General features: G+C 38.8%; 1 protein-coding gene across 1 annotated transcript; it reads right to left on the bottom strand.

The window, feature by feature from the left end:
- Nucleotides 1-2,428: 2,428 nt before the first annotated feature.
- Nucleotides 2,429-16,642, bottom strand: LOC132241126 (glycine N-phenylacetyltransferase-like). Its single transcript, XM_059709261.1, has 6 exons — nt 16,496-16,642; nt 14,694-14,789; nt 9,887-9,994; nt 5,607-5,733; nt 4,697-4,868; nt 2,429-3,215 (listed from the first exon to the last, which is right to left on the bottom strand). Exons 2-6 carry the CDS (start codon nt 14,769-14,771, stop codon nt 2,813-2,815), a joined length of 888 nt encoding a protein of 295 aa, XP_059565244.1. The 5' UTR covers nt 14,772-14,789; nt 16,496-16,642; the 3' UTR covers nt 2,429-2,812.
- Between the last annotated feature and the right edge of the window lie 1,989 nt (nt 16,643-18,631).

Genomic DNA, 18,631 nt, shown 5'->3' with positions numbered 1-18,631 from the left:
AGGAATGTAAAATAGTGTAGCTACTGTTATAATCAATATGAGAATTCCACACAAAAAAGTACACCTATCTTATTACCCAGCTATCCCACTTCTGGGAATGTATTCACAGGAGTTGAAATCAGGACCTTGGATAGCTTTCTTCACTCTCATGTTCATTGCAGCCTTATTCACAATAGCCAAGGAGTGGAAGCAACCTAAGTGTCTCTCAACAGATGACTTGATCAAGAAAATGTGGTCTACTGATATATATATATTATTCAGTCTTTGAAAAAGAGGAAAATCCTGCCATATGTGACAATATAGGTGAAACTTCAGGACATTATGCTAAATAAATAAGCCAGTCACAGAAGGACAAAGAATGTATGATTCCATTTAAATGAGGTATCTAAAGTAATGATGCTCATAGAAGCTGAGGATAGAGTGGTACTTACTGAGAGCTGGGGAGCGGAAGCATAATGACTTGCTCAAAGGGCAAAGTATGTCTGTTGTGCAAGATGAAAAAGTTCCAGAGATCTGTTGTACAACATTGTGCATATAGATAACAATACTGTGCTAACCACTTAAATATTTGCTAAGATTCATTATTATTATTTTTAATTTAATTTTTTATTGAATTTATTGGGGTTATGTTAGTTAATAAAATTATATAAGTTTTTGGTGTACAAATCTAAAATACAGTATCTATATATTGTATTGTGTGTTCACTATCCCACGTTGTGTCTCTATGTCTTTTTCCATCATCATTTATCTCCCATTAACCCTCTCTAGGTTCCCCTATCCACATTTCCTTCTGGGAATAACTATATTGTTTTCTGTCTATGAAACTTTTTTTTTTTGCTTAATTCCTTTACCTGTTTTACCCAGCCTCCCTACTGCCTCTCCTCTGACAGCTATGAGTCTGTTTCTATTTTGTTTGTTAGTTTATTTTGTTCATTAGAATCCACCTTTAAGTGGAATCTTATGATATGTGTTTTCTCTGATTGAATTATTTTACTTACAATAATATTCTCCAGGTCCATCCATTCTGTTGCAAAAGGTAAGATTTCTTTCTTTTTTTATGGCTAAGTAGTATTCTATTGTGTGTGACATAGCTTTTTTTATCCACTCATCTACTAATGGGTACTTGGGCTGCTTCCAAATCTTGGCTATTGTAAATAGTGCTATAATAAAAAGAAAGGTGCATATATTCTTTCAAATTAGTGTTTCAGAGAATGTATGCACTCCTATGTTCATAGTAGCACAATTTACAATAACTAAGATCAGTAGATGCCCATCAGTTAATGAGTGGATAAAAAAGCCATGGTGCATTTATACCATGGAATACTATGCAGCAGTAGAAAAAAAGAATTTCTTACCCTTTGAGGTAGCATGGAGGGACCTGGAAAGTATCATGCTAAGTGAAATAAGTCAGTCAGAGAAAGACAAGTATCACATGATCTCACTCATATGTGGAATATAATTAACAAAATAAACCAATGAACGTAGCGGATCCAGAGACATGGAAGCATAGAATAGAGTGCAGAATCTTGGAGGGAAGAAGGGAGAATGTTTGTGGGTGGGAGGTAATCAACTGAAGATTTTGTATGCATATATGCATAACCTGTGGACACAGACAATAGGGTGGTGAAGGCCTCGGGTGGGGGGTAGTGGTGGGCTAGATAGTATCAATGGGGGGGAAAATGAGGCATATGTAAAACTTTCAACAATAAAGATTTATTTTAAAAAATAAATGTTTCCGGTTTCTTCAGATAAATTCCTGGAAGTGAAATCTTGGGTCATGAAGCAGTTCCATTTTTAATTTTTTGAGCTTACTCCATACTGCTTTTCAAAATGGCTGCATTAATCTGCATTCCCTTCAAAAGTCCACAAGGGTTTGCCTTTATCCACATCTTCACCAAAATGTGTTATTTGTTGATTTATTGATAATAGCCATTCTGACAGGGGTGAGGTGATATTCCATTGTGGTTTTAATTTGCATTTCTCTGGTGATTAGTAATGTTGAGTATCTTTTCATATATCTAATGGCCATGCTTGTCCTCTTTGGAGAAGTGCCTGTTCAGGTCCTTTGCTTATTTCTTAACTAGATTGTTTGATTGGTGTTGAGTTTTATAAGTTCTTTACAAATTTTGGATATTAACCTCTTATCAGATGTATACACAAATAAGTTCTCTTATTCAGTGGGTTGTCTTTACCTTTTGCTGATGGTTTCCTTTGTTGTCCAAAACTTTTAAGTTTTATATAGTCACATTTACTTTTCTCTTTTGTTTCTCTTGCCCTAGGAGATATATCAGAAAATATAATGCTATGAGAAATGTCCAAGATATTACTGCCTATGTTTTCTTCTAGGATTTTTGTGGTTTCAGGTCTAACATTTAGATCTTTGATCCATTTTGAGTTTATTCTTGTGTAGGGTATAAAGGTGGCCTACTTTCTTTTTTTTTTTTTTTGCAATGTACCTGTCCAATTTCCCCATTGACAACAACAATCCACACGGAGATAGGAGACCAGGAGAAGTGTTAGGGCAGTGTGCAGTTTAATAAAGAGTATCACTGAGATCCAAAAGTGTAGGAAACAGAACAATATCAGGGTTCACTACAGCAAGTTCTGTCTATTCCAGGTCTGCTGGACCCAGGGGAAATTCATGAGCCGGGACTGTGTCAGTCCTCTTGACCACCCACACTGCTTCTACAGAGCTCACAAAACATGAACTGCTTTATTGCTGATCATCATTCCTTTTTTCTTTGCATCCATCCACATGTTTCTCCTGCTGTAGGACAAACCCACTCAACACTGCCTTGTGTTCAGGGCTGCTTCAAAGAGGCACACATTGCCATTGGTTCCAGTCACAGGGCAAGAGGACATGGTGCAGATTATGACTGGCTTTCTGTATGATACTGTTGGCTTTGTCTGTATGGTTATATACAGGAAAGCCCAGTTTCTCCAAAGTCTGAGTAGTGACAAACAATGTATGGGATATTAGACCCTGGCCCCAGTACTCAGGCAGGGTGGCCCCCATTCGTATCTCTCCTGTCTGGTCCATCAGGTTCCAGCACACAGGGCTTCCCTCAGGCCCCAGAAGACAGAAGGAGGGGAAGGTCTGAATACAGCGCTTGATGAATCTCTGGCTTCTCTCATTGCCACCAAAATGCCAGAATTTATCCACCAGGGTAGCATGGGTAACATCCAGGGAGGAGAGTTTAAACAGCTCTTCATTACTGTTAGAAAAGAGAGATGAACAGCCTGTAATATCACACACACTGTGTAGGATTATATTTATTTTCCTCAAAATTATCTCTGGGTAATGCATCTATAGCCAGCATGCATGGATGCATAATCTGACTTAGCTGTGCGATCTTTAGCAGGCAACATAATGTCTCTCTGTCTCCATTTATTTCTTCATAAAATAGGGATATTAAGAACATCCTTAGTAAAAGCAGTTCTGAGAGGGAAGTTCATAGCATTATAGGCCTACCTCAAAAAAAAAACCCAGAAAAATTAATAATAGACTATTTAACCCTACACATTAAAGAATTATAAAGAGAACAACAAGAAAATCCCCAAAGCAAGTAAAAGGAAGAAAGTAATGAAGATTAGAGTAGAAATAAATGACATAGAGAGAACACACACACACACACAAACACACACACACACACACACACACACCACAAAAATAATCAATGAAATCAAGAGCTGGTTCTTTCAAAAGATAAACAAGATTGATGAACCTTTAGCCAGACTCACCAAGACACAAAGAGAGAGGACTCAAATAAATAAAATAACAAATGCAAGTGGTGAAGTAACAATTGACATCACAGAAATACAAAGAATGGTAAGAAAATACTATGAACAACTATATCCCAACAAGCTGGACAATGTGCATGAAATGGAAAAATTCATAGAAAACAGTCTTCCAAAACTGAATAAGGAAGAAGAAAATCTGAATAAGCCAATAACTACTAATGAAATAAAAGCAGTAATCAAAAATCTTCCAGCAAACAAAAGCCCTATTTTGGATAGCTTCACAAGGGAGTTTTACCAAACATTCAAAGAAGAACTAACACCTATCCTACTCAAAGTATTCCAAAAAATCCAAGAAGAAGGAACACTTCCAACCTCTTTTATGAGGCCAGCATTATCCTAATTCCAAAACCAGATAAAGACACTACAAAGAAAGAGAATTATAGGTCAATATCCCTGATGAACATGGATGGTAAAATACTCAACAAAATTTTAACAAGTTGGATGCAGCATTACATTAGAAAGATCATACACCATGACCAAGTGGGATTTATTCCAGGGATGCAAGGATGGTACAATATCCGCAAATCAATAAACCTGACATATCACATAAGCAAACAGAGACACAAAAATCACATAATCATATCAATCAATGCAGAAAAGGCATTTGACAAAATCCAACACCCATTTTTGATAAAAACTCTCAGCAAGGTGGGAATAGAAGGATCATACCTCAACATAATAAAAGCCTTATTTGAAAAACCTACAGCCAACATCATATTCAATGGACCAAAACTAAAACCATTTCGCCTAAGAATAGGAACAAGACAGGAATGCCCACTTTCACCACTCCTGTTTGACATAGTACTGGAAATGAATTGTAGGGAGGCAAGAGTGAATGTAGGAAGGAAAGTAGTGAAAGATGTGAGTAGTGAGAGCATCTTTTTTTCAAACTCACATGAATTTGGGCTTGCCAGTTTTAAGAGTAAAGTTGTTTGCCTCTGACAGGGAAGGGAGCAGCCTTCTGGCTGTCTTGGGCATCATATAGAGGATGCATTGGGATTGCTTGACTTTGACCTGTTTTATGGCTGCAAGATTGCGTATTTTCTCATCCAGGCTGGACTGTGAACCTAGAGGGGGGTAAAGTAAGGAGACAAGTGAAATGCTACAAAACAGAGGTAATACTAGAAATCCTGACTCTATGACTGTGAAATCAAAGGAGAAGTGATAGTTAAGAATAGTAGCCAAGCTTGCATAGGCACATACAACATGCCCAGGTATTGGTCTAGTACCACATTTTATCTTTACATTGACCCTATGTTATACATACTTGTAATATCCTCATTTCTTTTTATATCCAAAAAAATCTGAATAATGGACTAGTTACATCACTTGCTCAAGATCACAAAGAAACTAACCTGCAGAGCAAGGATGCCACCCTAGGGAGCCTGACTCTGGAGGGTATGATCATAAGCATGACAGTTGTCCTTGTCACCTGGGATGTGCTTTATGGCACAAGATGCTATCATTCTTATTCTGGGGATGGAGGCCATAGGGGTAGCTCTGCTCTTATACGTAATCACCCTGTGGGATCCAGAATATGACTGCAAAAATATATCCTCAGCTAACAAGAAGTTTACTTACTCACATTTCCCTATATGAACCCCATAATTTGCAGTTTGAATTCTACCACCCTGAAGAAAAAGGTGGTGGCAGCTGATACAAGAAATGAACATCAAGTTGAGTGTCTAGGGTTTGGTAGAAGGAATAAATGTAATAGATGAATATTCTTGGGATGAAAAGTGATCCACCAGGTATAGACATTAGCTGTCCCAGCAGCTAACACACATCCCAGATTTTTAACTTACTTTGGATCAGTAAATGTTGTTTCCAATTGATGACGTCTGATGTGCCAAGGAATTCTTGACAGTCCTTGGGATCCTTGGAATAGATTTGGTAGGTATTGGTATAATGATCAAAGTCATCTGTCATCTCCTGTTTCATTGAGTAATGTGAGATAAATCAAATTGTTTATAATACCTGAGTTTAGGATTTTCATTATACTACTTTACTACTTTACAAACTTCAATATTGATATTTTTCTTAACATGCTATCAATATCTGTGTATCGCTTACATAATAAAACCACGTTACATATTTACTAAATTATTCAATTTCTGATTAAGAAAAACTTGCTGAACTGGATATTTATATCTTGCATTACAAGTTTGAATCAACCAAACATGTACTGCTTTAGAAAGAATTCTTCTGTAATTCTGGAATCCTTGGGAAAAATAAAGTACTCTTATCAAAGGCAAGTTTCCATTGCAAGAATAAATCTTACTCCATTTTAAAGAGTCTCAGAACAAATGGATTATGAACATGACAACATTAAAATTGACACAGATGAGGGAAACAATGCTAAACAAATTAGCATTCTCACATACGTATGATAATGCTATACAAATTATAGAGGCTCAATGTCTTTGAAATGCAAGCCACAATGCACTATTATTTAAAAAATAATTTGCATTTCCAACAAAATTGATATGCAAAATTTATTCAAAAGTATATTCTCAAAATTAATATATAAGAAATGGAATTATTGGAAAATGAAGGAAGGAGTTAGAGAACAACAACTCAACAAAGGTAGAATGGCCAAAAAGTGTTATACAGAAATCCACTGCATTAATACAAGGACAATCTATGCTTTTAAGATCAATTTAAAAAATAAACATTTTTTCATATTTAAATTTCAACTAAGCTAAATATCTTCAGTTTGTATGCTGTCTAGTTTGGTATTTTCTGAAAAGCACTATACATTTATATTTTATTTGTAAATATTTTATATTAAAATGATATTATATAGTTATATATTCTTGCATGCATAAGTTTTTGCTTTATATTTTCTGATATGCTTTATAACATACTTGTATATGAAATGTATGAAGTACTTAGATTGGGTAATTTTATTTTTTCTCTTCTTAAACTTATTTATTAACTAGAGGCCCAATGCATGAAATATGTGCAAGGGTAGGCCTTCACAGCCCCAGCTGCCTCAGCCCTCGCAGCCCTACCTGCTGCCTCCTGGCCCTGCAGCTCCGCCCCCTGCCCACTGGTAGTTCCGGAAGGTCGTTCCGCCCTCTGGTCTAATGAGCATATTAGCTCTTTATTATATAGGATGGCAGTTTACATTCAGTATTATTTTGTATTAGTTTCAGATGTACAGCATAGTGCTTAGGTAATCATATCCTTTACAAAGTGGTCCCCTGATGTTTTCACTACCCACCTGGCAGCAACATAGTTATTACAATATTATGGACTCTATTCCCTATGCTTTACTTTATATCCACACGACTATTTTGTGACTACTAATCTGTACTTCTCTATACATTCACCTTTTCCACCAAGTTCTCACACATCCCTCCCCTCTGGCAACCATCAGTCTGTTCTCTATATCTATGAGTCTGTTTATACACTGTTTGCTCACCTATTTGGCTCTTTCATTTCCACATATAAGTGAAATCATATGGTATTTGTCTTCTTCTGAATTACTTATGACTTATTGCACTTAGTATAATACTCTCTAGGTCCATCCATGCTGTCACAAATGGTAAGATTTCATTATTTTTTATGGCTGAATAATATTCCATTGTATATATGTACCACCACTTTTATACCCACTCATCTATTGATAGGCACTTGGGTTGATTCCATATCTTGGCTATTGCAAATAACACTGCAATAAACAGGAGTGCATATGTATTGTTTGAAATTAGCAATTTGGATTTTTTCAGATATATGCCCAGAAATGGAATCTCTGGGTAATAAAAATAACCTATTTTTCAGTGTTATTTTCTCTGCTTAGTTCCATTTTTAATTTTTTGAGGAAACTTCATACAATTTTCCATAATGGCTGCACCAATTTGCATTCCCACCAAATGATTCCCTTTGCTCCACATACTTGCCAACACTTGTTGTTTGCTGATTTATTGATGAGACATCCTGACAGGTATGAGGTGATATGTCATTATGGTTTTAATTTGCATTTCTCTAATGGTTAGTGACATTGCACATTTTTTATATGTCTATTGGCCATCTGTATGCCATCTTTGGAGAAGTGTCTAGTCAGGCCTGCTGTCCCCTCCCCCACTTTTTTTAAAATCAGATTGGTCTTTTTGTGTATGTGTTGAGTTTTATTTCTGGGCTCTCTATTCTGTTCCTTTGATTGATGTATTTGTTTATATGCCAGGACCATGTTGAATTTATTTTTATTTTATGTATATCTATTTTTATTCCTTATCTGAGGATATGTTTTTATTAATTTGGAGAGAGAGAAGAAGGGAGAGAGTTCTAGTAGTTGTCTCTGTGTGTGTGTGTGTGTGTGTGTGTGTGTGTAAAATGTTTAGGATTTCCTTTTTACAGCAGCGTAGTATTCCATTGTGAAGATGTACCACCGTTTTCTTATCACTCATCTGCTGATGGACACTTAGGATGTTTCCAAATCTTAGCTATGGTAAACTGTGCTGCTATGAACATAGGGATGCATATATCCTTTCTGATTGGTGTTTCTGATTTCTTGAGATATATTCCTAGAAGTGGGATCACTGGGTCAAATGGCAGTTCCATTTTTAATTTTTGAGGAAATGCCATACTGTTCTCCACAGTGGCTGCAGCAGTCTACATTTCCACCAGCAGTGCAAGAGCATTCCTTTTTCTCCGCATTCTCGCCAGTACTTGTCATTTGTTGATTTGTTGATGATAGCCATTCTGACAGGTGTCAGATGGTACCTCATTGTTGTTTTGATTTGCATCTCTTGGATAATTAGTGACTTTGAGCATGTTTTCATATGTCTCTTGGCCTTCTGTATGTCTTCTTTTGAAAAGTGTCTACTTAGGTCTGTGGCCCATTTTTTTGATTGGATTGCTTATCTTCCTTTTGTTAAGTTGTATGAGTTCCCTGTAAATACTACGCTGCTGTAAAAAAGAAGGAATTCTTACCATTTGCAATAGCATGGATGGAACTGGAGGATATTATGCTAAGCGAAATAAGCCAGGCAGAGAACAATAAATATCACATGATCTCACTCATTTGTGGAATATAATGAACAACATAAACTGATGAACAAAAATAGAACCAGAGTCATAGAAGCATTGAACAGACTATCCAACCTATGAGGGAAGATGGGTGGGGGGCGGGGTGAGGGGGTAAGAGATAGACCAAAGGACTTGTATGAGCATAACCAATGGACACAGATGGGGGTGGGGGATGCGAGGGCATTACTAGGCAGTGGGATTGGGCAGGGAGAGGTCAATGGGGCAAAATGAGATTTATGTAATATTTTAAACAATAAAGAATTTAAATTTAAAAAAATATTTAGGGTTTTCTATATAAAGTATAATGTCGTCTGCAAATAATGACAATTATACTTCTTCCTTTCTAATTTGGATCCATATATTTCTTCTTCTCCTTTATTTTTATTTATTTATTTTTTGTGCCTGATTGCTGTAGCCAGGACTTCTAGTACCATGTTGAGTAAGAGTGGTGAAAGTGGACATTTTTGTCTTATTTCTGATTTTAAAGGAAAAGCTTCCAGATTTTCCTGTTTAGTATGATGTTAGCTATAGGATTGTCATATATGAGTTTGAGATATTGTTTAAAAACTGGTACTGAAAATGCATCGCCAAATGCAGGCATTGCAATTTTTTCTTTATATTTCCCTAACATTCTTCATATTTAACTAACCTATTTTTCAGTGTTATTTTCTCTGCTTAGAATGTACCTTCTGTTCTTGTCAAGCTGTCAAAAACCTATTTATCTTCAAAATCCAGTTTGGGTGAAATGGTTACCAGGAAGATTCCTTTCGTCTCCCTCCATACCCTGACATCTAGGCTTGAATCACTTCTTAGCCAGTGCTGCTTCTGTTACTTGTATGTTCATGAGTGTTTTCATACATTTTCACACCATATTGTCATTTATTTGCTTACCTATATTTTCCTTCAGGCTGTAAACTCCTTGAGGACAAGGACCTTTTCAACAGCATTGTGATTTATTTCTCTGTCCCCTGGGTCTACATTGCCATGTGCATTGTAGACACATGCTAGTATAGCAAACAGAAGTGCATGCATTTCACATGTGGCACCTTACCTGCTCTGGAGGGCGGACAACTACTGTATTAAAATCAGGCCACTTGTCCACCAGGGCCTTTAGCTTGAACATGTTTCCTTGGTTCATGTGGAAGACAGTCCCATAAACCTGTAGCATCATGAGAAAGTGAGGGTCAGCTTATTAGGAAGGGATGACCAGTGCCCTCTTTTACCAGGATAAAGATTATTTCTATGAAATCAGGATAAGTAACTGGTAGGGCACTTACTTCAAACAGTCTTCAGGTCCTACTTTATTACTCCAATAGAAATAGATTTTTGGGTTGAGCCCTGAGGATAATTATATAGTCAAATATCTAGATATATCAAATAAATTAAAAATCATTCACTATCACACTGTAGAATTTTGTGACATATTTTTTCATTTTATTCCACTTATTTTCATAGTCACACCCAATTTTTGAATAATGAAATTACCTAATTTATATTTGTTTAACATCTATCTTCTTCCACACACACATCTATCCTATATAATAAAGAGCTAATATGCAAATGGTCATCATGCCCTCATATCATCACGCCCTCACGCCACCACACCATAACTGCTGAGACGCTCAACACTGGGGAGAGAGGAATGGGACCAGCCAGGCAAAATTGAGCTCAAGAGAGAGGAATGGGGACCAGCCAGGCTGCGGCCCGGGAGAAGGACAAGCCGTCTGCCCCACAGTCCCAGGCACCTTCGGCCAGCCCAGGAGAAGCTGGCCTGGGTCCTGGGTGCCTATGGCCAGCCAGAGGAGGGAATCCTGAGTCCCGGGTGCAGGGTGAGGCAGAGGCAGTTAGGGGCGATCAGGCCAGCAGGGGAGCAGTTAGGGGCAATCAGACAGGCAGGCGGAGGGGTTAGGGGTGATCAGGCAGGCAGGCAGAGCGGTTAGAGGCAATCAGGCAGGCAGGCAGGCGAGTGGTTAGGAGCCAGCGGTCCCTGATTGCAAGAGGCAGTCAGACATCTCTTGCAGGTTGGGCTGAGGGACACACCCCACCCCCGCCCCGCACGAATTTCATGTACCAGGCCTCTAGTATATATATAAAGAGCCAGGGTCCGTCACATCTGAAACAACCAAACAAATGACCAAACAGGCTGAGTGGGACGACAAGGCCAGCAGGGGGGTTAGTGAGTGACGACCAAATGACTGAGCAGCAGGCTGCGTAGGGCGACCAGGCCGGCAAGGGGGTTAATGAGGAATGACCAAACAACTGAACAGCAGGCTCTGTGGAGCGACCAGGCTGGCCGAGGGGTTAGTCAGTGATGGCCAAACGGCTGAGCAGTAGGCTGTGTGGGGCAACAAGGCTGGCAGAGGGGGCAGTGAGGGGCGACCAGGCATGCAGGGAAGGCCATCAGCTGCGACCAAGCTGGGGGGGGGGCAGTTGGTAGCGACCAGGCTAGCAGGGGAGGTAGTTGGTGGCTACCAGGCCAGCAGGGGGTCAGTGAGGGGCAATCAGGCCCACAGAGGGGGGCAATTAGGGGTGACCAGGCTGGTGGGGGAGGGCTGTTAGGGGCAACCAGGCCAGTGGGGGAGACAGTTAGGGGCAACCAGGCCAGCGGTTGGGGGCAGTTGGGGGCGGCCAGGTTGGCAGGGGGGCAGTTAGGGGTGATCAGGTCAGCAGGCAGAGGCGGTTAGGGGTGATCAGGCTGGCAGGGGGGCCAGTTAGGGGCAATTAGGCAGGCAGGCAGGTGAGCAATTAGGAGCTGGCAGTCCTGGATTGTGAGAGGGATGTCCAACTGCCGGTTTAGGCCCGATTGCCAGGATCAGGCGTAAACAGGCAGTCGGACATCCCCCAAGGGGTCCCAGATTAGAGAGGGTGCAGGCTGGGCTGAAAGGACCACCCCCCATGCATGAATTTTGTGCACTGGGCCTCTAGTACACACTATACAATTATCATATTTTCTTTCCTTTTTTTTAAGTCCATACCAGAGGATATGTGTTTGTTGATTTTATAGAGAGAGGAAGGGAGAGAGAAACATGGATGTGAGAAGTAACAGTGATCAGTTGCCTCCTGTACACACCCGGAATGGGGATTTAACTTTCAACTTGTGTGTGTGCCCTGATAGGGAATTGATCCTGCAACCTTTTGGTGTATGAGACAATGCTCCAGGCAACTGAGCCACCCAGCCAGGGCACAATTGCAGGAAACCATCCACTGTCAAACACTATCATGAAAGTGCAACAAGGAACTTGGAAGGCTGATGAACCTTGAGTTTTAGCAAGGCCTAAACCTATGCACTGATTGTTCTGCCTAGAGAGTGGTGGCTCGAAGCAATTTCCTGACCAATAGTCTCAAACTAAATCTTTACTAATATTTACTGACCTTTGAGATAGTCTGTTTGCTACCAGATTGCCATGCCTAACTGAGGGCAAGATGTGTATCTAAAATTTAATAAAAGCTAACAGGTCCAGGGCTTTGGGGAGCTTCTCCTCTAGAGGGAAGTTTCTGCCTGGCCCCCATGCCTTCTAAATTCATATTTCTTGTCTAGTGTTTTCATTTGTGCGTGGCCCCTTCTCCAGATCTTGAATTCTTGCCATGCTGGATGTGGCACACAATGGTCATATTTTTGACAGTGTAGTGATTTCTTTTTCAAGGGCACCCACTTTTCCCTTCATTCAAGGGGTCTAGGTTTGTAATCTGGTTCAAGCCTTGGAATTAATTGAGAGGCAGTATGATTCAAGTAAGACCTTTGAGTTTATGTAAAATAGTTGCTGTAACTCCTGATAGTAACTCTTCAAGAAGAGTTGGATATTAATTTTATCATGTTTTATTTGGTAACCCTGGTAAAGATTGAGAAACAGCTATCAAAAAGTATAGACTTTCTGGTTTTACTCATTTTACATCCAAGAACACTGAGAATCATAGATGTTTGACTTCTGCAATGTTTCCCTGAAACAGTAAATTGTGGAATCACAACAGTCTGACTCTAGATCCTGCCTTCTCCACAGTTACCCTATCCTATGTTAGACAGAACAATCAGTGATTTAGATTTATACTAAGTGCCTGTGGCTTAGTCTACAAAAGATTCCCATATTAAGTGATAAGTCAGTGATAGGTAATTTGTGCTTTTCATAGGCCATAAATTGTAAAAATTATGGGCCTAGTTCTGATAATAGTATGTCATTATATATCCTTATAATGTCTATTGGGTTTGTAGTAGTGTCCCCTATTTCATTCTTTATGTGGGTAAATTGTCTTCTTTCTTAATTTCTTGGTCAGTTTTTTTATTAATCTTCTCAAAGAACAAAATTTTGAAGTCATTGATTTTCTTAATTGCTCTTCTCTCCCCACATTCATTGATTTCACTCTTATCTTTTATAATTTCTTTAATTCTATTTGCTTTGGTGTTAATTTACTCTCCTTTTGCTAGTTTTTAAGGTGAAAACTTGAAAGATTGATTTGAGACCATTATTCTCTTATAGCACAAGCACTAAATGCTATATATTTCCACTTATCACTGCGTTAGTTGTATCCCAGAACTTTACAGATGTTGTACTTCCCTTTTCATTCAAATAAAGTATTTTAAAACTTACCTGGGACATTAAAGCATGATTTATTTAGAAGTGTATTGTATAATTTCTAAATATGTAGATATTTTCCAGATACTTCTCAGGTTTTGTTAAATTTTAAGTTTAATTCCATATTGTTTAGGACATACTGGATATAATTTCTAATCTTTTAAAATTCTTAAAAATATGGCCTTTTTTTGTAAATGTTCAATGTGCTTTAAAAAGTAATATTATTCTACTGTTGTTGAGGAAAGTATTCCATAAAAATCAGTTTAAGTTGGCTCATAGTATTGTTCAGCTCTTCTCTATCCTTACAGGTTTTATATTTATTCTAAACATTATTGAGGGAGAAGCGTTGGAGTCTTAAATTATATCTGTGGGTTATGAGCATAACTAATGGACACAGACAGTAGAGGGGTGAGGGCATGTGCTGTGGGGGGTGGTGGGAGTGGCCAGGGAGAGGTCAGTGAGGGAAAAGAAGACTCATGTAATATTAACAATAAAGAACTTCAATTAAAAAAAAAAGAAACAAAATTATATCTGCAGGTTTACCTATTTCTTCTTTCAGTTCCATCAGTTTTTACTTCAGGTACTTTGAGTCTCTGTTGTTAAGTGTATACATTTTAGCATTTTTTGTTTTTGTTTTAGTAAATAGGTACCTTCGTTAGAATGCAATGGCATTTTTTTATCCTTGGTAATATTCTAGTCCTTTTGTAACATATGCTATTGCCAAAAAACACAAAGCTCTCTATGGTGCAAGGTCATTGATCCATTTCTAAAACTAAAATGTCTGTGTCACCCCAAACTAAAACTAATTCATCTGTGTTTGACAAAATAGAACCTGATCTGTTATTAATTGCAAAGAAGAATCATAATGGTTAATGTTTCACTACTCATTTGATTTTTAGAAAGAATGATTAGAACACTAATGAGTTAGTTACAGCCAACTTTGCAATTCTGGAAACACTTGCATTGCTATCTGACATAGTTCTTAGAAGGGCCGAAGGGAATGAATGGTTTTGGGTCATCACATAGCAAAGATCATAGCGCGTTCAAATCATAGCGTTGCCACTCACTACTTGTGTGGTCTTGGTCAAGCCATATAACTGAGCCTCCAGATCCTCTTTGGTTATATGGATATAATATACCTGTCTGGCAGCAAGATGATGTGAACTATGTGAGGTGCAAGATGAGTGAGTGCCTGGCACAGAACAGGGGCTCAGTGAATGCTAATTCTCTTTCCCACATTTTCCACAGACAGACGCTTGTCCTTTTTTCCCTAGAAGATTCCACTCTCACCTTTAGGGACTCAGGGAGGAATTTCCTCAAGGATTTCTCTAGCATCTGCAGCATTCGTGGGTCTTGTAATTGGAACATCTTGGCAGGCACCTTATCCTAAAGAGGGGATCAAGAAACATCAAGGAGCCGAAAGTGGATAGAGCGTCAGCCTGCGGACTGAAAGGTCCCAGGTTCGATTCCGGTCAAGGGCATGTACCTGGGTTGCGGGCACATCCCCAGTAGGAGATGTGCAGGAGGCAGCTGATCGATGTTTCTCTCTCATCGATGTTTCTAACTCTCTATCTCTCTCCCTTCCTCTCTGTAAAAAATCAATAAAATATATTAAAAAAAAAGAAACATCAAGGAATGAGAAGTGCTGGAATACATATTAGTACAAAGGCATAAAGAAGACACAGTAGGCAGTTCTAGCTAATGGTCTGGCCTTTATCCTAGTAATTGCATTGGTGCCCCATTCACTCAACTCCTCACCAACTCTAAGGAAGGATAAGTCTGGCAAAAAGCATAGGTGCCTCTTTCTGAAGTTATTTTTCCAGGGATGGGAATGGCTGGGGAGGAGGGAGGTATCAATTGGGGAAAGAGAAGACATATGTAAAACTGTAGACAATAATAAAAAAATATTTCTGAAAATATTATTTTGATTTTTACATCATCCAGCATTCTAGTAATTAATGATCCACAGAGATTAAGAAATATATTCTCTAAGCATGAATGACCATCCTTCGAGATTAAGTTTCCATTCATGACAAGCCAGCCTGACTTTGCAAATTAGAAGCTATGCCATAGGGCAAGTTACTTAATTCCTCTGTGCCTTGGTTTTCTCCTCTATAAATGACAATGACTATAGTACCTGCACCACAGAGTAACTGAAGAGTTAAATAAATCAGTACATGTAAGGTTCTTAGAAGAATGTCTGGGACATAGTAAACACTCAATTAATGATTATAATCAGTATCCTGTTGATTATTATCATTAGTAGAAGCAACATTTAACCACACTGTCATCCAAAAAGTCTATTGAGTGACTCTTTTTCTACACAAGAATTTGTGATGTGGTTTAAATGGGGGAGAATCCATGGAATCTGGCACATGGTAAATCAGGTATGACTTATCATTATTTTCCTACTCTAAGACCCATTCACATGAAGTTTATGATATATATGGTGCCATATGGGAGAACTTTAAATTAACATAAAAAGGGTGGAAAAATGACTGTTCATCTGAGATTATTAAAATTACATTTATTTTTATGCCCTTCAGTTAATAATTGATCTCATCTGAATTATAGTCCTGGTACCAGAATCTACATTGTCCTTTTGAAGCTCTAAGCAGGGAATGTAATTTTCCTAGTCATTATTTATCCAAGGGGGAAAAAACCTGACTACCTTTAGAATGTTACCCAGGATTTAAAAAAATAACATTTGCATGATACCTGTACAAACTGTGCTATATAAATGTCACCTGAATCAGCATATTCCTTCCTAGGGGCTGTTACATTTTCTGTTACTTATCTACCAACGGAAAACTCTCGGTTTTTTTTCACATTTATTTACCAATTCAGAGCAAAAGCCTGACTTTAGTCAGTCAAGAATTTCTCTCAGAACTAGGGTACTACCCTATACACCCTAGGTTCCTAATACAGGTTCCTCAAATGGAAGTGCTTTCTTTTCCTCTGCAGAATTCTCAACACAAATGAACCAGAAATTTTCATGCACACCCAGCAGTAGCATTCGGAATCACTCCCCTACAGAGGGGAAGCAAAAGGAGACGAGGGGTCCCAGAGCAATGATTCTCCCTTGTTCTCACCTGCAAAGCTGTTCTCTCATTCAGTCTCTGCAGAGATCCTCGGGGAAAAACAAGAAGCAGCAGATTATTCCAGAAGGTGAAATATGTCCTCTGAGTATAGTGATCTGGAAGAGTGTACTTTGATCTGTTTCCTCCCCCAACAGGTGAGCTGATTTCTTAATAGAACCCGTGAAGCACGTTGTGGAATCTTCAGGCAGCAGAGTGTGAGGTGGAGAACCCTCCCCCTGGGTCCCACGTGGCTCTGTCATCAGGTTGTCCCACCACTTTATTGACTTTTAAACTTCCATTAATGCCGGAAGCTAATTCAGGCATGTCATAAATGCGAGAAGTTTCATCAAAAGGTTGATGGAGCCCTAGCCAGTTTGCTCAGTGGATAGAGCGCCGGCCTGAGGACTGAAGGGTCCCAGGTTCGATTCTGGTCAGGGGCACATGCCTGGGTTGCAGGCTCAATCCCCAGTGGGGGGTGGGCAGGAGGAAGCCGATCAATGATTCTTTCTCATCATTGATGTTTCTATATCTCTCTCCCTCTCCCTTCCTCTCTGAAATCAATAAAAGTATATTAAAAAAAAATGTTGATGGAACCTTAAGGCTTGCCTGCTAGAAATGGCTAAGGGTATTTCCCCATACCTAAAGATCTGCATAGATGATTGCTTGCTGCCTGACAGCTGAGGGCATTTTAATCTACATTTTATTGCCTCCTAGTGGCCAAACACCTGAACAACCGTAGGTAGGCAGTTCCCCCAATCTGACAATGGATTCTGTGCACTAAATCTTGCCTTTGATCTGTTTATCTACTTTGCCTTAGGACAATATGTATTAATAAAAAGCAAGGGATCCAGAGAGACAGAGGACTTGGTTTCTTTAGCCAAGTCTTCTCTGGCTCCCCAAAATGCCTTCCAAAATTATGTTTTGTCTCCAGACTCTTTAATAATTTACAGCAGCCCCTTCTCCAGATTCCTGAACCCTTCTAGATACCGAGAAACACACACTGGCACATTAACTTTTCTGTATTCTTCTCAACATATCCTGTGCACAAACAGGTTGAACTAATCAAGAGGAGACAGGAATTCCAAGGAGGCTCGCTCATAGATAGAGAGCAGGCTGACAGCTCTGGTATGGGGGAGAGTGTTGGGAGTGTTAGAGGGATTGAACCAAAAACAACAAAAAAATGAGAGAGAGAAAATTCATGGACATGGACAACAGTGGATGGGATGGGTGCAGGTGAAAGAGGGCTTAGAGCAAGCCTGTCAAACTCAAAGGCTAACACGGGCCAAATAAACAAGGTTGAAGTTTATGTGGGCCTCAAAAAAACCAAAAGCTTCAATTTTCATATAAACGTAGGTTTATTTCGATGGAGGCATGCTGAATACAAAGGGCTGAAATAAATGAGTAATCATTAACATAAAATAATAGAACATTTTAATAAAAATTAATATTTTTTCTTGAACATTAACTTACCACATACTAACTGCACAAATTAATAAGCGTAACGCAAATAAATCTATTTTTCTTGTTCCCTGAAAGCGAAATATTTCCTGTTGCGCACACCAAACAAGTCAGTACAAGACTAATGATGTGGCAATCGGCTGCTAGAATATTTGCTGCTAATATTAGTGGAGAGAAATGGTGAGCCTGCACGTAAGGTGTGTAAGGGAAATGAATGCAACACGATTATAGTAACCAGTCATTAGCAAACATTGTAGTTCATTATTAATAATTATGTATAACAGGATATTGTAAAAATTAAGTCATGAAATTTTTATTGAAACATTACTTATATACCATTATATTGGCTGGGCCGCAAAAATATTCGTTGTGCGCCACAGACCGCAAGTTGGACCTGCTTGACTTAGAGAGTATAAATGGTGATGGAAAAAATGAAATAAATCAAAAGGGTTATTTTTGTACATTTTTCTTTTTGATTAATGTATGATGCAACTAAAATCCATTGAAAAAAAAGAATTTATAATATAACCAGGAGGATTAAATATGGTCATGTTTTCAGTGTCTCCCATATTAAGTGTTCCATTCACTCACCTACTTCCAGAAAGTGCCCAAAACTCTCTTCATTCATTTATCTATTCAAATCTGTAAGAAATTTTTCAGTGCCTAACGAGTTGCCTGTTACAGAGCAGG

This window comes from Myotis daubentonii, chromosome 9 (assembly GCF_963259705.1).
Source record: "Myotis daubentonii chromosome 9, mMyoDau2.1, whole genome shotgun sequence".
NCBI lineage: Eukaryota > Metazoa > Chordata > Mammalia > Chiroptera > Vespertilionidae > Myotis > Myotis daubentonii.
This window is presented reverse-complemented; position numbering and strand designations above follow the sequence as displayed.